Consider the following 16530-nt stretch of genomic DNA (forward strand, 5'->3'; position numbering starts at 1 on the left):
AAATGAAGCAGCGCGACTGAGCTGCCGCCAGAATGTCACCGTCGGCTTTATCTTTTTTTTTTTCCGCTTTGCCGCTTGGGGCAGCAAAAAAAGCTGGAGCCGGTCCCGGTTATTAGCAACTACGCATTATTTGTGCTATTATTAATTATGTTATATGGGTGAAACTGAGGCATGGAGAGAAATGATGCCACTTGGCCAAGGTGGAGAACCCAGGAGTCCTGCGCCTCTCCCCGCCCCCCCGCCGCAAGGTGCAACCTACTCGCTAGACTACCGCTATGATGTAGGCCGTGGGAGACTACATCTCCCATGGTGCAATGGGACTACAATTCCCTGCATGCTGCGCGCGTTCCGTAGGCTAATTTCCCCTCTCCCTGTGTGGCGATGCCTGCTGGGAGTTGTAGTCCGCACAGATGCGCTCCTCTGGCGGGGTCTCCGTGCCTCGCCTTGCGTTGGGACCGGGCTGGAGCGGCCGGGGGGCACGCGCAGGTACCCGGGTTGCGGCCGCCGTGGGGAGGGGCGTGTGGCTCCCCTCGGCCATGTAACGCCGGGGGCCTCGGGGCAGGCCGGCCTCGGGACAGCTGGGGGTGGCGGGCAGGGTGAGCCCCAGTACCTAGGAGGGGAGTGAGCCCCAGTATCTAGGAGGGGGTGAGCCCCAGTATCTAGGGGTGGCGGGCAGGGTGAGCCCCAGTACCTAGGAGGGGAGTGAGCCCCAGTACCTGGGAGGGGAGTGAGCCCCAGTACCTAGGGGTGGCGGGCAGGGTGAGCCCCAGTACCTAGGAGGGGAGTGAGCCCCAGTACCTAGGAGGGGGTGAGCCCCAGTATCTAGGGGTGGCAGGCAGGGTGAGCCCCAGTATCTAGGGGTGGCGGGCAGGGTGAGCCCCAGTACCTAGGAGGGGGGTGAGCCCCAGTATCTGGGGGTGGTGGGCAGGGTGAGCCCCAGTACCTAGGAGGGGAGTGAGCCCCAGTATCTAGGGGTGGTGGACAGGGTGAGCCCCAGTATCTAGGGGTGGCAGGCAGGGTGAGCCCCAGTATCTAGGGGTGGCGGGCAGGGTGAGCCCCAGTACCTAGGAGGGGGGTGAGCCCCAGTATCTGGGGGTGGTGGGCAGGGTGAGCCCCAGTACCTAGGAGGGGAGTGAGCCCCAGTATCTAGGGGTGGTGGACAGGGTGAGCCCCAGTATCTAGGGGTGGCAGGCAGGGTGAGCCCCAGTATCTAGGGGTGGCGGGCAGGGTGAGCCCCAGTACCTAGGAGGGGGGTGAGCCCCAGTATCTGGGGGTGGTGGGCAGGGTGAGCCCCAGTACCTAGGAGGGGAGTGAGCCCCAGTATCTAGGGGTGGTGGGCAGGGTGAGCCCCAGTACCTAGGAGGGGAGTGAGCCCCGGTATCTAGGAGGGGGGTGAGCCCCAGTATCTAGGGGTGGCAGGCAGGGTGAGCCCCAGTATCTAGGGGTGGCGGGCAGGGTGAGCCCCAGTATCTAGGAGGGGAGTGAGCCCCAGTATCTAGGAGGGGGTGAGCCCCAGTATCTAGGGGTGGTGGACAGGGTGAGCCCCAGTATCTAGGGGTGGCGGGCAGGGTGAGCCCCAGTACCTAGGAGGGGGGTGAGCCCCAGTATCTGGGGGTGGTGGGCAGGGTGAGCCCCAGTACCTAGGAGGGGAGTGAGCCCCAGTATCTAGGGGTGGTGGGCAGGGTGAGCCCCGGTATCTAGGAGGGGAGTGAGCCCCGGTATCTAGGAGGGGGGTGAGCCCCAGTATCTAGGGGTGGTGGACAGGGTGAGCCCCAGTATCTAGGGGTGGTGGGCAGGGTGAGCCCCAGTACCTAGGAGGGGAGTGAGCCCCAGTATCTGGGGATGGCGGGCAGGGTAAGCCCCAGTATCTAGGAGGGGAGTGAGCCCCAGTATCTAGGGGTGGTGGGCAGGGTGAGCCCCAGTACCTAGGAGGGAGGTGAGCCCTAGTAGCTGGGGGTGGTGGGTAGGGTGAGCCCCAGTAACTAGGAGGGGAGTGAGCCCCAGTGTCTGGGGATGGCGGGCAGGGTAAACCCCAGTATCTAGGAGGGGGGTGAGGCCCAGTATCTGGGGGTGGCGGGCAGGGCAAGCCCCAGTACTTAGAAGGTGGGCAATCTCCAGTATTTGGGGGTGGCAGTCAGGGAGGGCCCCGGTAGCTGAGGGGAACTGGGGTAGCCCCAGTACTTGGGAGGGGAGTGAGCCCTAGTAGCTGGGAGGGATGAGGGGGGGCTGAGCCTCAGTATCTAGGAGCGGGGGTGAGCCCTACTAGCTGGGAGAGGCGGAGGGTGATCCCCAGCAGTGGAGAGATGGGGGAGTGAACCCCTGCAGTGGAGGGGTGAGCTCTAGTAGCTTGAAGGGGGTGAACCCTAGTAGCTGGGAGAGATGGAGGGTGAGCCCCAGCATCTGAGAGGGGTGTGGGAGTGAACCCCTGCAGTGGAGGGGTAAACTCCAGTATCTGGTAGAGGGTGGAGTGAATGAGCCCTAAGCCTTGAATTTTCCAGAGGAAGGGGCTGAATTGCTGCCTGTGGCTATGGGAATGCCATTGGTGCTGGAAGTGTAAATTTTCCAAGGCAGAAGGTGACCCCTTGCCTTGCGCCATGGATTATGGGGCTCAGTTTGTGTTTGCCACTTGCTGCAAGAGTCTGAGCTGGAAGGATGAAGTGTAGTCATACAATGCTTTTTATTTTCCTTAGGAGTCAAGGCCCTTGATTTACAGGCTAGTTGCACGGATGAGAGATTTCTTCAGTCATTTTTTCTGATTGCGTCCACATAGGGCTGGCGCTATGTTGTTCAGAGCCCTAGGGGAGGTCATGGGCAGGGGCTCAGTTGGATTTCCAGGATGTGCACAAATCTTGGAGGGGCTGAGGAAAGACTTTGGCAGTTGGAGTGATTGAGGGTAGTTTTGTTTTTGTGCCCCCCCCCCCCCCGCCCCGTGCTTTACCAGACATCTTTGTTTTGTGGTTTTTGTTTTTTTTTTAGGTTTGTCTCCAGTCCTGTAAAAGGACCAGTTGGATTCCTCGCTAATATTCAACACAGGGGTTTCAGGACTATCATTTTAATTGTGGAAGATGTCATCTGGCCTTACGGAAGAACAGAAAAGAAAAATTGAGGAGAACAGACAGAAGGCCTTGGCTAGGAGAGCAGAGAGACTAGCAGCCCAGCAAGGGGGCCCTGGTGGGCTCACTAGCCAACCATCCAACCAGCAGAATCCAAGCTATCGAAGAAACGTGGAGCATCAGTGTGTGAAACAAGAAGACAATCATGTTAAGTTCATTAGCCAACACCACCAGACTCCCAATAGCCATGTGGCGCAGAAGAGCTATGTTCATAAAGGATATAATCACTTTAGTGCACCCCAGCAGATGGCTGGTTCATGTGCTGTGCAACAGGAGAATTGTTCAGAGGGCTCAGACCAACATTCGTGGAGTCAAATGTGCAGCACTAACCAGTCCGTCCCGATACTCCAGAATTCTCTGAGTTATTCCCATCAACATTATCCAGGTTCTGAGCAACCCAAGTACCACCCAGCATTCAAAAAACCTACAGAACCTTCTCATCCTAGATTAACTATGGATGAGCACCCTGATGATGTTAAAGGTTTACAGAGTCTGAACAGATATGCCGGTGGACATGTTGACACGAAATACATGCCATCACCGAGCAGTGCCACCTTGAGTGATTCTGAAATGTCAACAAATGCAGGGAAACCAACTTGTGGGCCCTTCCCCCAAAAGGATAGCATCTCACAGTTCTGTGGCACTATGCGGCCACCCACTCCATTGAAGGAGGGTAAGATGCAAAAGGTGGCCAGTGTTGGTGGTGTGGTCTCTACCTTGGAAGTATCCTGTCATAGAAAAGTACCCAGTATTATCAAAGGAAGGTGCATGAAGCACAGAGAAGACCGATTCCGGGTTGAAGTAGGCTACAATGCAGAACTTGTCTCTGTGTTTAAGAGTATACCTAGCAAAGCTTATGGTAAGAAGACATATAACAATTTCTTGAGGTTGGTTTATGCCCCTGTTGTTGTTAAGAAAAATCAGTATATCAGTCTTTTTAAGGAAGTGTACAGAAATCACCTTACCCATCACAGAAATGCAGCTGTTTGCAGGGGTGGAATATGGCAATGATATTGTATATAGTTTTTAAGGGGGATGTGAAAAGTAAGGCAGTTGAAACTGCAAAAGAATTCATTCCCCTCCCCCCGCCGCCTGTATGAAAAGTCACCTGAGATGTTTTGTGACTTCACGCGGTCAGAACTAGAGCTGGTTGAAAACTGGATTTTCCAGCTTGCAAATCATTTTGAGCTTTTGGAAAAATTAGCCTGATTTGGGAATTTTTTTGAAATTTTTCACAAAATAAATTTTTTTTAAATAAATTATTGTTTGAGTAAATCAAAATGTTTAATTTCAGTAAATTTGAAATGTGTCGATTTTGACCTTTTTAAAAAAAATTTTTAAAAATACATTTTGAAATGAAAAGTCACTTTGAAACAAAAAAAATCAAAGCTTTTCATTCAAAAAAATGTCAAAACAGGATGTTTCAAAATGTTTTTCCATGTGTTTCAAAATGAAATTTCTTTTAATTTGCTATGATCATGGAAATTTTTTTTGTCAAAATGGAAGTTTTTGACAGAAAACTATTTTGATAAAAAAAACTGCTACCAGCTTTAGTCAGAATCTTTGGGGGTGGGGAACAGTATTTTGGAAATTGGTATTGCAGAAATGGTCAGTTAGTTTCAGTTGTTCTTGGACAGTTGGTTGACTCATAGTCTTTAAGGCCAGAAGACCATCATGATAATCTAGTCTGACTTTCTGCACATCACAGACCACAAAACTTCACCCACCCTCTCCTGAAATAGGCCCATAACTTCTGACTGAGGTACTGAGGACCTCAAATCTCAATTTAAAGACTTCAAGTTACAGAGAATCTACCATTTACTCTAGTTCAAACCAGTAAGTGACTCATGTCCTGTACTGTAGTGGAGGTTGAAAACCCCCTAGGGTTTCTGCCAATCTAACTTGGTGAAAATTGCTTTCTGATCCCAAAATATGGCAGTCAGTTATCCCTGAGCATGTGAGACCCACCAGCCAGACCCCTGGGAAAGCATTCACTCTAGTAATTCAGAGCCCTCCCCATCTAGTGTCACATCTCCGGCCACTGGAGATATTTGCTAATAGCAGTCACCCACGGACCATATGCCATTGTAGGCAAAGTCATTATACCACCCCCCTCCATAAAGTTATCAAGCTCAGTCTTGAAACAAGTTAGGGTTTTTTTTGCCCCCACTAGTCCCTTTGGAAAGCTGTTACAGAACTTCATTCCTCTGATGGTTAGAAACCTGCATCTAAGGCCGGGGTGGGCAAACTACGGCCCGGGAGTCGTATCTGGCCTTCCAGACATTTTAATCTGGTCCTTGAGATTCTGCCAGGGAATGGGGTCCGGGGCTTGCCCCACTCTGCACAGCTCCTAGAAGCAGCGGCATGTCCCCACTCTGTCTCCTACACATAGGGGATGGCTAGGGGGCTCCACATGCTGTCCCCGCCCCAAGCGCCATCCCTGCATTTCCCATTGGCTGAGAACCACGGCCAATGGGAACTGAAGGGGCAGCACCTGCGAACAGGGCAGTGTGCAGAGCCGCCTGGCCGTGCCTCCATGTAGGAACTTCTGGGAGCTGCTTGAGGTAAGCGCCACCTGGAGCCGCACCCATGATCCTGTCCCATGCCTCAGACCTGATTCCTCTTCTGCCCTCCGAACCCTTCGGTCCCAGCCTGGAACACCCTCCTACACCCCCAAGACCTCATCCCCAGCCCCATCCCAAAGCCTGCATCCCCAGCCGGAGCCCTCGCCCCCTTCTGCCAACCCCCATTCTCCCAACCCCCAATTTCGTGAGCATTCATGGCCTGCCATACAATTTCCATACCCAGATGTGGCCCTGGGGCCAAAAAGTTTGCCCACCCCTAATCTAAGGCTATAGCTACACTGCACTTTCTTCAGTAAAACTTTTGTCAATTGGGGTGTGAACACCCCCCCCCCCCACAAAAGTGTTATCAACAGAAAGCGCTGGTGTGGACACCCACCCTTATTTGCAAAATCCTTTGTCTTTTTCCGTCAGTGCTGTGATTTACCCCCACACTCCTCTCATATTTATGTGGATGTTTGTTTTGCTATCCCACTGCTAAGTCTTTCTGTATTTCCAACTGCCCTACTGTTGTAATAACAATGCACAGTGCTTCTGACAGGTACGTGTGAAGTGTCTGCATAAACAGACCAGATTCTCTTTAATTACTAAGCCTTTAACAGCAGTTTGTTTCTATTCCCAAATGACTCAAATTCTGTCCAATTTCAGATCCTGCTACGAAGATTTGGAATTTTAGTTTAGAAGACTACAGAAGTCTCAGTAAGTGAGCAGATCTACGGAGTGATATGCAGGATCAAAGTCCCTCTCTCTCATCTTTGTGTGATTATTGTTGGCTGTGTTATTGCTTGAAGTAACAATGGGGCAGCACTGTTCAAACAGAAAACCCATTCTTCAGGCATGGGGCTTTTGAGGGTTTGCTGTGAATCTCTGAAACTAGTTAGGATTAACTGGGTTTCCAGGTGTACTCTAAATGCTTAGTATATGCTTTCTCTACTTTAGGGGCGAACAAACCACAGTATATGGTTGAGTTCATGCAAGTAGTTCATATGGGTTCGTGCAGAGAAAGTCAAAACATTCCAGAAGTGCAGGCTGGCTAATACTTTACTGAATGATTTACTCTGATGCCATCTTTTTAAACAGCAAATTTAATGTAGGTTTCATGAAGCTGTTTCTTTTCCTGTTTGTTGGGAGTGTGGGAAGTGAAATGGCATGATCTTGGCTTTGTGAGGTTGCCATTGTGGTTACCTCAGAATTTGGAATATCAGGGGATGGTTTTCTTCGTTGTGGACTGAGGAAGATTTGAGATGGTTGCAGCCATTCATTTCTGGTGGGCTTTTCAAAAGCATGCAGTCTTGATCCAACTTTGCTTTCCTTGAAGTCAATGGTAAAACAGCTGTTGATTTCAATGGGAGCAGATTTAGGCCAATGCTTTGGAAAAGTCCACCCTTCGGGCCTAATTTTAACCTCCCATGCAGATTGCTGTATATTTAAGCGCTGACAGGTGCCTCTCTTCTGTATCTTATACCGCGTAAGCAGAGTCCTGCACAGCTTACAGTCTAAATAGACCATTTTAAAATAGCACGTCTCTTTTTAAAATGTCTTGTCAAATTTATCCTGAAGCATGAGCTTATGGTAGAAGGCACCTGGTGAAAAGCTGCTGGTGTCCCTATCAGTAGATGGTTACCAAAGACAATCCCGAGTATTTCATACACTATGGGTAAATGGACTCTTTTGACTTGAAATCTAGGCAGTTTTTAAAAGAGTAGTTCAAAAAACAGTGGCAGGTTCTGTACCTTCCCCTGCCAGTTTCTGTGGTTTTACAATTACACTTTCCTGTACTTTTTAAAAAAAAGTTTCCGTCTTTTATTGTTTGTGAAAGACCCAATCAAATAGGGGAAAAAAAGTGTACACAAAATGAACAAGTAGAGAGTCCCCCTCCCCCCCAATTTCTTTAAAGCAGGGGTGGGTTGTAGCTGTATTAGAGATAAAGAATCAGATAAATATGAAAGTTTCCATACAGGCTTTAATTGAAAGCCTTGCTTTTCACCTGTCTGATGCTGCTTCTGAAATTGTCCTTTTTGGATGAAATTTCACATGCTTGGGTTCACTTTGGAGATGTGTGTGTGTGTGTGTGTGTTTTTTAAGGTAAGTTGGATGAAAATCCATTTTGTCTCTTTGGAATTATTGGGGGGGGGAGAGGCACGGAGGGGGCAGGGGATCTACTTTTCCAGCTTAAAAACCCCCCCAAACCTTAAGGCTTTTGTAGCTCGTCAATAGCTCAGAATATCGGAGAAGAAAGCTTTACTGTTGTCGTATAGCTCAACTCACAAAGGAATAGCCCCTGAGTTTGTAAGATGGGGGCGGGAGGAACCCGCTGTAAGCAACAGAGATGTGGCTTCTGAGCATGCTCAGTGATCCGCCATTAAGAATTCAATGGTGCCTAAGGAAATTTTGCCCCCTAAATCAGGTAGTGACATTACATAGGAGGCAGAGAGATTTCAGATCACATCCCTGGTAGCTTAGAGGGAACCTGGGCAAGGCTGGTGCAGCTTGGATGCTGGATTCTCTACCTCTCCATTGCCAGCTCTGCTGCTCTTCTGTTCCCATTGTCTGCTCTGAAGTAGGAGAGTGGGTTCACCCTGCTGCTGCACCTCACCTCAGCTCCCTGATCCTTGCTCTGTACGGGAAACAGGGCCAGCAGTCCCCTTTTAGAGGAGCATGGCCTGCTCTGCTGATCTCCTTTTCGTCCTCGTCCCAAAACATCCTGCACCTTTTGTCTGGGTTCAGTTTGGCTCCTGCTCTTTCTGTCCCTCGGGGAATCAAAGTTTTCATGGTCTGCCCAAGTTTTCCTTTATTTTTTCCCATAAAGCCATTATTTTCCCCCCTAGTGGAAGCAGTGAAGCCGCTTTCCTCAGTGACTTTGGTACCGTTTGAAGAGATGGATGCAACTGGCCCAGCCACATGTTCTCAGTCTGTCAGCAGCGGGCCCAGCTTGAAATCCTTCTTAAAGACATTCAGCAGCTGGAAGAAAGCCTCTGCCACCGTCAGGGGGAAGTGTGTTCTGATCTCGCGCTCCCGGTTTGAGGTTGAGATTGGGTATGCTGCAGAAATTATTGAAGTGTTTAAACAGATAAATTCCAAGAATTACGGTGAGTCTCTGGTTTAATTGCTGCATTAATGTAGTGGTGGTGTTGGTGATGGCTATATTCACTAATGCTTATGAAGTGCTTTTGCATTGCAAGATGAAGGATGATATACAAGAGCAAGTCTGCTCTGGACAGGCTGAAAGGAGAGGATCTGTGTCAGAGAGGGTTTTGGTATCTGTAATAATGCTGGGATACTTAAACTCTGTGCCCACTGCTTTGCTCTGTGGCAGCATGAATGACTCCTCATTTTGTTCAGAAACAAATTCCAAAAAACATATTTCGATGCTAGGTGTGCTGAATTTGACCAGTGGTGCCCAACCTCTGCATCTCTCCACTTAATTTGTAGTTTTCATCATCAAAAATGACAGAACGGGTCAATGTGGAAATGTGCATGAGAATGAAATAGAATTGGTTGAGTTCACCAGCAGCCATGCTAATGTTTAGGAGGAGTTCTAATAGCACTCCGAACTATAAAGTGAGTTAAATATCCCCATCCTCACTTTAGACACGCAAACTGAAGGTCAAAGAGGTGAAGTGACTTGCCTAGTGTCACGGCAGGCCAGTGACAGAGCGGGGAGGAGAACCTAGGCCTCTTGACCCACAAGCCTGTGCCCAGTTTGCTGCATCATGCTGCCTGCGGATCAGCTTCTTACTCACCCTTAACTTACAGGAAGATGCAACTGCTGTCAGAACAGCAGGCCGAGTGTGGCCCTTGCATTGTACTTTGGGTACCCATGAATGAGGCAGCCCTGCAACTAGCCAGTACTCTCTGAAAGTCAGCTGGAGTCTGATTGTCCATGTACTTTGCTGAGAACAGACGCTCCCTTCCTCAAAACCATTTGGTTAGCATGGAATAGCAAGGTTTTTAAAAAAAACAAACAACAAAACAGATGGCTGGGCAAGGTGGAAACTGTTTCAAAGCAGTTGTGAAATGGAGAGAATATTGAATGCTGCTGTCACTGCTTGTTGATGGAAGAGTCAGGTGGTGGTGTGTGTTTGTTTGTGTTTTTTTGTTTTTTTAATACATTCTTTCTGACAACATTTGATTATTTTATTATTGTGACCCTTACAGACATGAAGACCAGAAAATGGAGTTTCCTGCTGGAAGACTATCCAAGGCTAAGTGAGAAGCTGCATTTTCCTGGTGGGGTCTGTTCTCCTGGGATGGTGACCAAATTCTAATTCCATTTCTGGGGATAAGCGGGGATTGAAGTGGTAACGAACTCCCGGGCTGGCTGTCCTATTGCCCATGTCAAACAGATTTTTGTGTGGGTTACACAGACTCAGAAACCTGGTTGTAATGTGTGTATATTAGTAATAATTATGGTAGCCTGTCAGAGGCCTATTCAGGGTCCCATTGTATGAGGCGCTCCACAAAGGCATATGAAGATGTGATCTCTGCCAGGAGTAGAATTTCTATAGTTTTTATTTCATATATTTTTACTGTGTGTGATGATAATTATGAAAGTGAATTAATAATGGGGTGTATGTGTGTGTGGTGTCCTGGAGTAACTTACTCTCAGTTCTAGAGTGAATTAAACAATGGAGAGAGACTGGCTTTCCTCACTATCTCCCTCCTTCCCCAGAGCTGGTCGCAGGGTACAGCTGGGGCTGCTGGCCCTTCATGTCCATCCCTGCAGAATTCTGGGTCACTAGAACTGTACAGTTGCACTCCTAGGATATGTTTCCACAGCAAAGAAAAACCTGCGACTTGCCCCTGCCAGCCGACTCGGGTTGCGGGGCTGTTTTATTAGTCTGTAGTCTTCTGGGTTCAGGCTGGAACCCAAGCCCTGGGACCCTCTCACCCCACAGGGTCCTAGAGCTCGGCCACCAGCCTAAGCCCAGAAGTCTACACAGCAAAGAAACAGCCACATAGCCCAAGTCGGCTAGCACAGGTCAACCTTGGGTGTCTGGTTGCTGTGTAGAAATATTCTTAGTGTCTTCTACCCGGGCCTGTCCCTAGTTCCCCACCCTCCTCCCTCGTGCTGGCCTATTCTGCAGCTTGCACACAGTCACCCCAACCTGTTGTGAACAAGGGATGTGCATGCATGAATGCTCTGCCCACACCCCTGCAAGTAACCCATTGCAGGACTTAAGTACTGTGGAGAATATTGTGCTGGTGACTTTCACCATCTGAGATTTTTCAGATCAAGTTTGCTCAGTTTATAAGTGAACTGATGATTTTTCTAACTGCCAGAGTCAGAACCATAGTCTGGGTGCTGACTGTCAAGGTGGATTTGTTCAGCTTTATACGGTACGACTAGAAATGAAATCTCTGTAATTGGAATTCAGCCAACAGGTTTGTAGTTGGTGTACAAGGCAGACTAGAATCCAGGTTGCTCTCCTGTGGTTGTGTTGACTGCTGGGCGAATGAGACCCTGCTTGTTTCAATAAAGTGATCAGACTGACTCAGCAGGCTCCCACAGAGCAGTCACATCCTGCATGTTTTCATATTCCTCTGAAAAGCCCAAATACTAAGATGATGGGCACTTAACATTTTTTGAGTAAAATATGTTGAGTGAGAGAGCATTTTTTTTCTACTTATAAGTACACTCCAGGGGTAGTCTATAGGCACAACATTCACTTCTGGGCACAATCAGACATGTGGGCTCCTCTCCCTTTGCACCCATGTGTGGTGTTGAAAAAAATCTGACCCACACAGCAGGGTGTAAAATTGTATTTCTTTTAAAAAATGGATATGCTTTGCAAATACTCTCTCACAGCAGTGTGCTCCCAGCTCGTCTGCTTCTTAATTGTGTGTGTTTCGTTAATGTCTGGAAAGTACTTTGAAGATGAAAAGCGGTGCATAAGTATTCAGTGTTATAATTATTACTTATCATTCCATTCTGCTTGCTGTGAGCCCTCATACTTCCTGAAATATATGACTGCAGAGTTAGAGCAGGATAAGCTTTAGAAGGAAATTGGAAGATGCCCTATAATGGTGCTATAACACTGTTGTGGAGGATTGTACAGTCATGGTCCAAAATCCTGCAGCTTAGTGCTACTCCAGTACTGTACATTATTACTATGGGTTAATGGAACATTTTAAATAATTGAGTGCCTGTATACTCTAGTGAGGAGTGAGTTAGAAATACTAATAGTAATCAAGGAGCTGGATGCTGGATGTAGCATTGGAGGAGAGGTCATTTTATGGTGGTGAAGAGGCAGAAGATTTTTGAGTGAGCAAGCCTTCGTTCTGAAACTACCATATGAAGACGAGTATAAAAACAGGACGGGAGAACAGAGTTACACAATGGAGGCTAGTTGAGGATGCCTGGCATCTTACAGGATTGGGCTTGTGCAAAGGTCCTGATCTTGTCGGGTGATGAGTAGTTCCTGCTTGATGCTGAGTTTGCTCAGTCTTTTCAGTCGGCTGGCTTTGTTGAGGTATGACAGCTTGCACCACCTTGGAAGAAGCATTCAGTATCTTGCAGGGCCAGGTCCAAGGAAAGTATGGGCTGGATGAATGGACTGTAAGGTGGACAGAAAGCTGGCGAGATAATCAGGCTCAACGGGTAGTGATCAATGGCTCCATGTCTACTTGGCAGCTGGTATCAAGCGGAGTGCCCCAAGAGTCAGTCCTGGGGACGGTTTTGTTCAATATCTTCATTAATGATCTGGAGGATGGCATAGATTGCACCCTCAGAAAGTTTGCAGATGACACTAAACTGGGAGGAGTGGTAGATACGCTGGAGGGAGGGATAGGATATAGAGGGTCCTAGACAAATTAGAGGATTAGGCCAAAAAAAACCCAATCTGTTGAGGTTCAACAAGGAAAAGTGCAGAGTCCTGCACTTAGGGTGGAAGAATCCCATGCACTGCTACAAACTAGGGACCAAGTGGCTAGGCAGCAGTTCTGCAGAAAAGGACCTAGGGGTTAGAGTGGACGAGAAGCTGGGTATGAGTCAACAGTGTGCCCTTGTTGCCAAGAAGGCTAATGGCATTTTGGGCTGTATAAGTAGGAGCATTGCCAGCAGATCGAGGGACATGATCATTCCCCTCTATTCGGCATTGATGAGACCTCATCTGGAGTCCTGTGTCCAGTTTTGAGCCCCACACTACAAGAAGGATGTGGACAAATTGGACAGAGTGCAGTGGAGGGCAACAAAAATGATTAGGGGGCTGGAGCACATGACTTATGAGGAGAGGCTGAGGGAACTGGGGTTATTTAGTCTGCAGAAGAGAAGGATGAAGGGGCATTTGATAGCTGCTTTCAGCTACCTGAAAGGGGATTCCAAAGGGGATGGATCTAGAGACTGTTCTCAGTAGAACCAGATGACAGAACAAGGAGTAATAATCTCAAGTTGCAGTGGGAGAGATTTAGGTTGGATATTAGGAAACACTTTTTCACTAGGAGGGTGGTGAAGCACTGGAATGGGTTCCCTAGGGAGGTGGTGGAATCTCCATCCTTAGAGGTTTTTAAGGTCAGGCTTGACAAATCCCTGACTGGGATGATTTAATTGGGGATTGGTCCTGCTTTGAGCAGGGGATTGGACTAGATGACCTCCTGAGGTCCCTTCCAACCCTGATATTCTGTGATTCTATTATAAAGGCCTCTGTGGATGGAGTCCTAGGAGAACACTTGTGAGTGGTTTGCAGCCCTCTCATATGCACCTGTCGAGAAGCTCTGTCCCTCTTCGCTTACCCCAGCAAAAAACTAAATATGGCTCGGTGCCTGTGGCTTATCTTCTGCAATGATTTCCTTTTGTCAGGAACAGTTCAGAGGGGTTTATATCTATTTGCCCAGTTACTCAGTCATCTTTAGGTAAAAGGTCACTTCAGTAAAAAATGACTCTTGGATGAATCACGCTGGCTGCAGACGCATCCTAACGATTTTTCTAGCTTTTCTGCAGAACAATAGCATCAGAATGATCATGTAGAAAATTGTAGCAATTATAGTAACGCAGTAAGTAAGTTTGTGAGTGTAATAAGAGGCTTTTGATATACTTAGTGGGAGAGATTTCGCGCTATTGAAAGTATAGAGTAAACTGGAGAGCTGAGGAAATTAAGACCACCACATAAGCACAAACTGAAATCCTTTCAAATATGGGTTTTTTACTTGTGTAGTAGGAATCCAGTCTGCTGCTCTGCCCTAGAGAGAACTGAAACTAAAATAAAAATCTACAGTCTGGAGGCATATTTGGTGCCCACACAGTTGTAATACATAAAATCAGTGAGCACAAATTTAAATTTGAGGAGCTCCATATGTTCGAACAGCTGGAAGTGTTCCGTATTCCCCCAATTTCCTATTTTAGTTGTTTCAAAATAAAGAGGTGCTTCCAGAAATAATGGAGGCTGAACGTACATTTCACACATGCTTGGTATAGCGCCGTGTGTGGGTATGCGTGCGTGTGTTCGGTATAATGCAGAAATGTGTTCTGATTTCTCTAAGTGATTAAAAAATAATTGTGGTGAAAAATCAGTTTAAAATGTGCGCTAGAATCAGGAAATTGTGTTAATATTAACACAATAATATTAATTCTTAATCATTTTCTCTTGGAGTAAAAAGAGTTTTTCACTTGGCTTTTATGATGGAGAAGGAATGGAGGGGTGTGAAATAAGGGTGTCTGAAAATTGAATGTAATGAAATTTTGACCACCGTCTTGTGGCTTTAAAAGATTAAACCCCAGATTTTTTTGCACCAGGGATATGTGGAAGCTTGGTACAGCATCGGATTAAGGTTTGTGTTGCATATCATTGCAAATTGAGGTATGGATGAAGGATATAAATGTTTTGATGTTTAGTGATAGTTGCATAGCAGAGAGTAAAATCCGGTACAGCTTCCCTAAAGATATGGTATTGCATTAAAGGATGATTTTTAAAGCCCTGGGATGTTGCTTGAACTAAGCTTCAAAGCACAGTCCTAGCCTAATGTAATTGTAACCTCTTCTGTGAAGTGGTTATGAACCAAAGTCATGGGCAAGTTCAAAAAGTGTAAAATTGGCAAAATCTCTCTCCCAATCCTGAAACCCGCCTAGAACCACCCATCCTTTATTAGATCAAGCCATATCTTTCTTGAAACAGGATGACTGTTTATTAATTATTTAATCCATGCAGCATGGTAATATCCAGAGGCCCAGTCAGATAGCAGTTGTACTTGGGGCTGTACAAACATATACATCCTGAAGACAGTTCCTGCCCCAGAGAAGTTCCGATGAGTGACTCACGGTGGAGGGCAGCCGCAATCCAGTGATACGCAGTTTTTATGCAGGGACACATTGACAAGGAGAGATTTTAGGCTGGGGATGTGACCCTGTTCAGATAACAGCAGTTCAAATCAGTTCTGCTCAGATAATTGAGGAGGAACTCTCTGCAGAGGGAGGCCCCGGGGGTCTGCTACTTCAGAGTTCTGAGGCAGCACGAGATCAAAACCTCAGTTCTACAGTGATTAGGGGGATTCTGTTATTCAGTAATAAAAACAAGGATTTGAACAAGATGCTGTAGGTTGCCTGTGGGGTAATCTGTGCCCTGGCTGTTAAAATAAATTATTAAAAACTTCCTGTTCACACTGGACTGGGGACCTGTGCTAGCAGCAGTTGTCATGCGAAAACAGGGTCAAGCAGTGCTGTGCTTGGCAACTATATCTGCATGTGTGCGTAGCTAACAGCCCAGGGTTCAAAAACAGATTTTAGGTAACATAGTTGGGCCATCCCTATTGGATCATGCAAGGCTTTCTTGAGCTGTTTCAGGACAAGCATAGTATCATAATGCTGGTGGGGCCAAAATGTCCTCCTGGCACTAGAGTATATTCCATATGTGATCCCCATTCAGCTAACAAGCTGCTGTTTGTTCTTTTCAGTGGAAGCTGTACAGCGCCTTCCGTCGGTAGAGGTGGAACCGCTGCCCAAGCCAGTAATGCAAGCCTTTGCTCCTCAGCTTGACAAGCCTGCCTTGCGTGTCTCAGACATTCCTGAAGCCGACCTTTCAGCGGTGGATTCCAAAATTGTGATGAGTCTCATGCCATTTCAGAGAGAAGGCGTGAAGTAGGTCCCATTCGTATGCCATGAGGAGCTAGGTCTGCCATTTCTCGTCAGCGTGGTGTTTGCATTTTTTTCCGTGACCCATCAGAGATGGGTTTGGATCCAGATTTCACCAAAGGGGTGCTGGGCTTTGGTACAGACTCCATTCATCTTTGAATAGAAGGATAATGAAACCCATTACACATGCCTACCCTGTATGTATCCAGAATTTCTGAGGATGACTTGGGAAGGAAAACATTTACCAGGGCACATGATAGTGTGAAATATTTCCAAGTCATGTAAATCTGTCCCTTTTGCACATCTTTCATTTGCCTCTCTGGGCTGAGTATATACACATGCATCATTTGCTTTTCTCATAAATTCAGCCTGTGTCCCCAAGGGCATTAGCTGATGTTTTCTTTCTTTCTTTTGTTCTTTCTTACAAGCTGCACACATGTGTAGGGGAGCAAAACTGAATCCAAGGAAGGTTTAAAACAACTGATTATATGTGGAGGAAGCAACTTAAATTTTTTTTTCTCATTTTTGGTCACTATTTATTAGTATCAAGCAGCAAAATGTCACAGCTAAATCCCCAGCCCCTGATATTAGCATAGGGCTGTTAGTAGTTTTTCTAGTCTGATCAGGATAAACTCTGGAAGAGTAGGTGAGTATTTAGTAGTATCATGGAAAGAGCAGATTCAAACATCTCTAATAGTCTGGTTCAACCCCAGCAAAATCAGAGTAATTCAGAAGCAGGACTGAAGTGGTTTCTTTGACCACTCTGTTTTGT

General features: G+C 47.2%; 1 protein-coding gene across 2 annotated transcripts in view; it reads left to right on the forward strand.

Moving 5' to 3' along the window:
- Positions 1 to 389: 389 nt before the first annotated feature.
- SMARCAL1 (SWI/SNF related, matrix associated, actin dependent regulator of chromatin, subfamily a like 1) overlaps positions 390 to 16530 on the forward strand; it is a 68378-nt gene continuing 52237 nt past the window's right edge. Inside the window, exons 1-6 of one of the 2 annotated variants that reach the window (XM_030581013.1) lie at positions 390 to 486; positions 2977 to 3972; positions 6344 to 6394; positions 8524 to 8784; positions 9854 to 9904; positions 15581 to 15764. In XM_030581013.1, coding sequence (XP_030436873.1) covers positions 3066 to 3972; positions 6344 to 6394; positions 8524 to 8784; positions 9854 to 9904; positions 15581 to 15764 — 1454 coding nt within the window. In that variant the 5' untranslated portion in view covers positions 390 to 486; positions 2977 to 3065. Of the gene's footprint in view, positions 487 to 2976; positions 3973 to 6343; positions 6395 to 8523; positions 8785 to 9853; positions 9926 to 15580; positions 15765 to 16530 lie in introns of both variants that reach the window. The other variant, XM_030581012.1, reaches the window with a different exon arrangement.

Source organism: Gopherus evgoodei, chromosome 11, assembly GCF_007399415.2.
Source record: "Gopherus evgoodei ecotype Sinaloan lineage chromosome 11, rGopEvg1_v1.p, whole genome shotgun sequence".
Lineage (NCBI taxonomy): Eukaryota > Metazoa > Chordata > Testudines > Testudinidae > Gopherus > Gopherus evgoodei.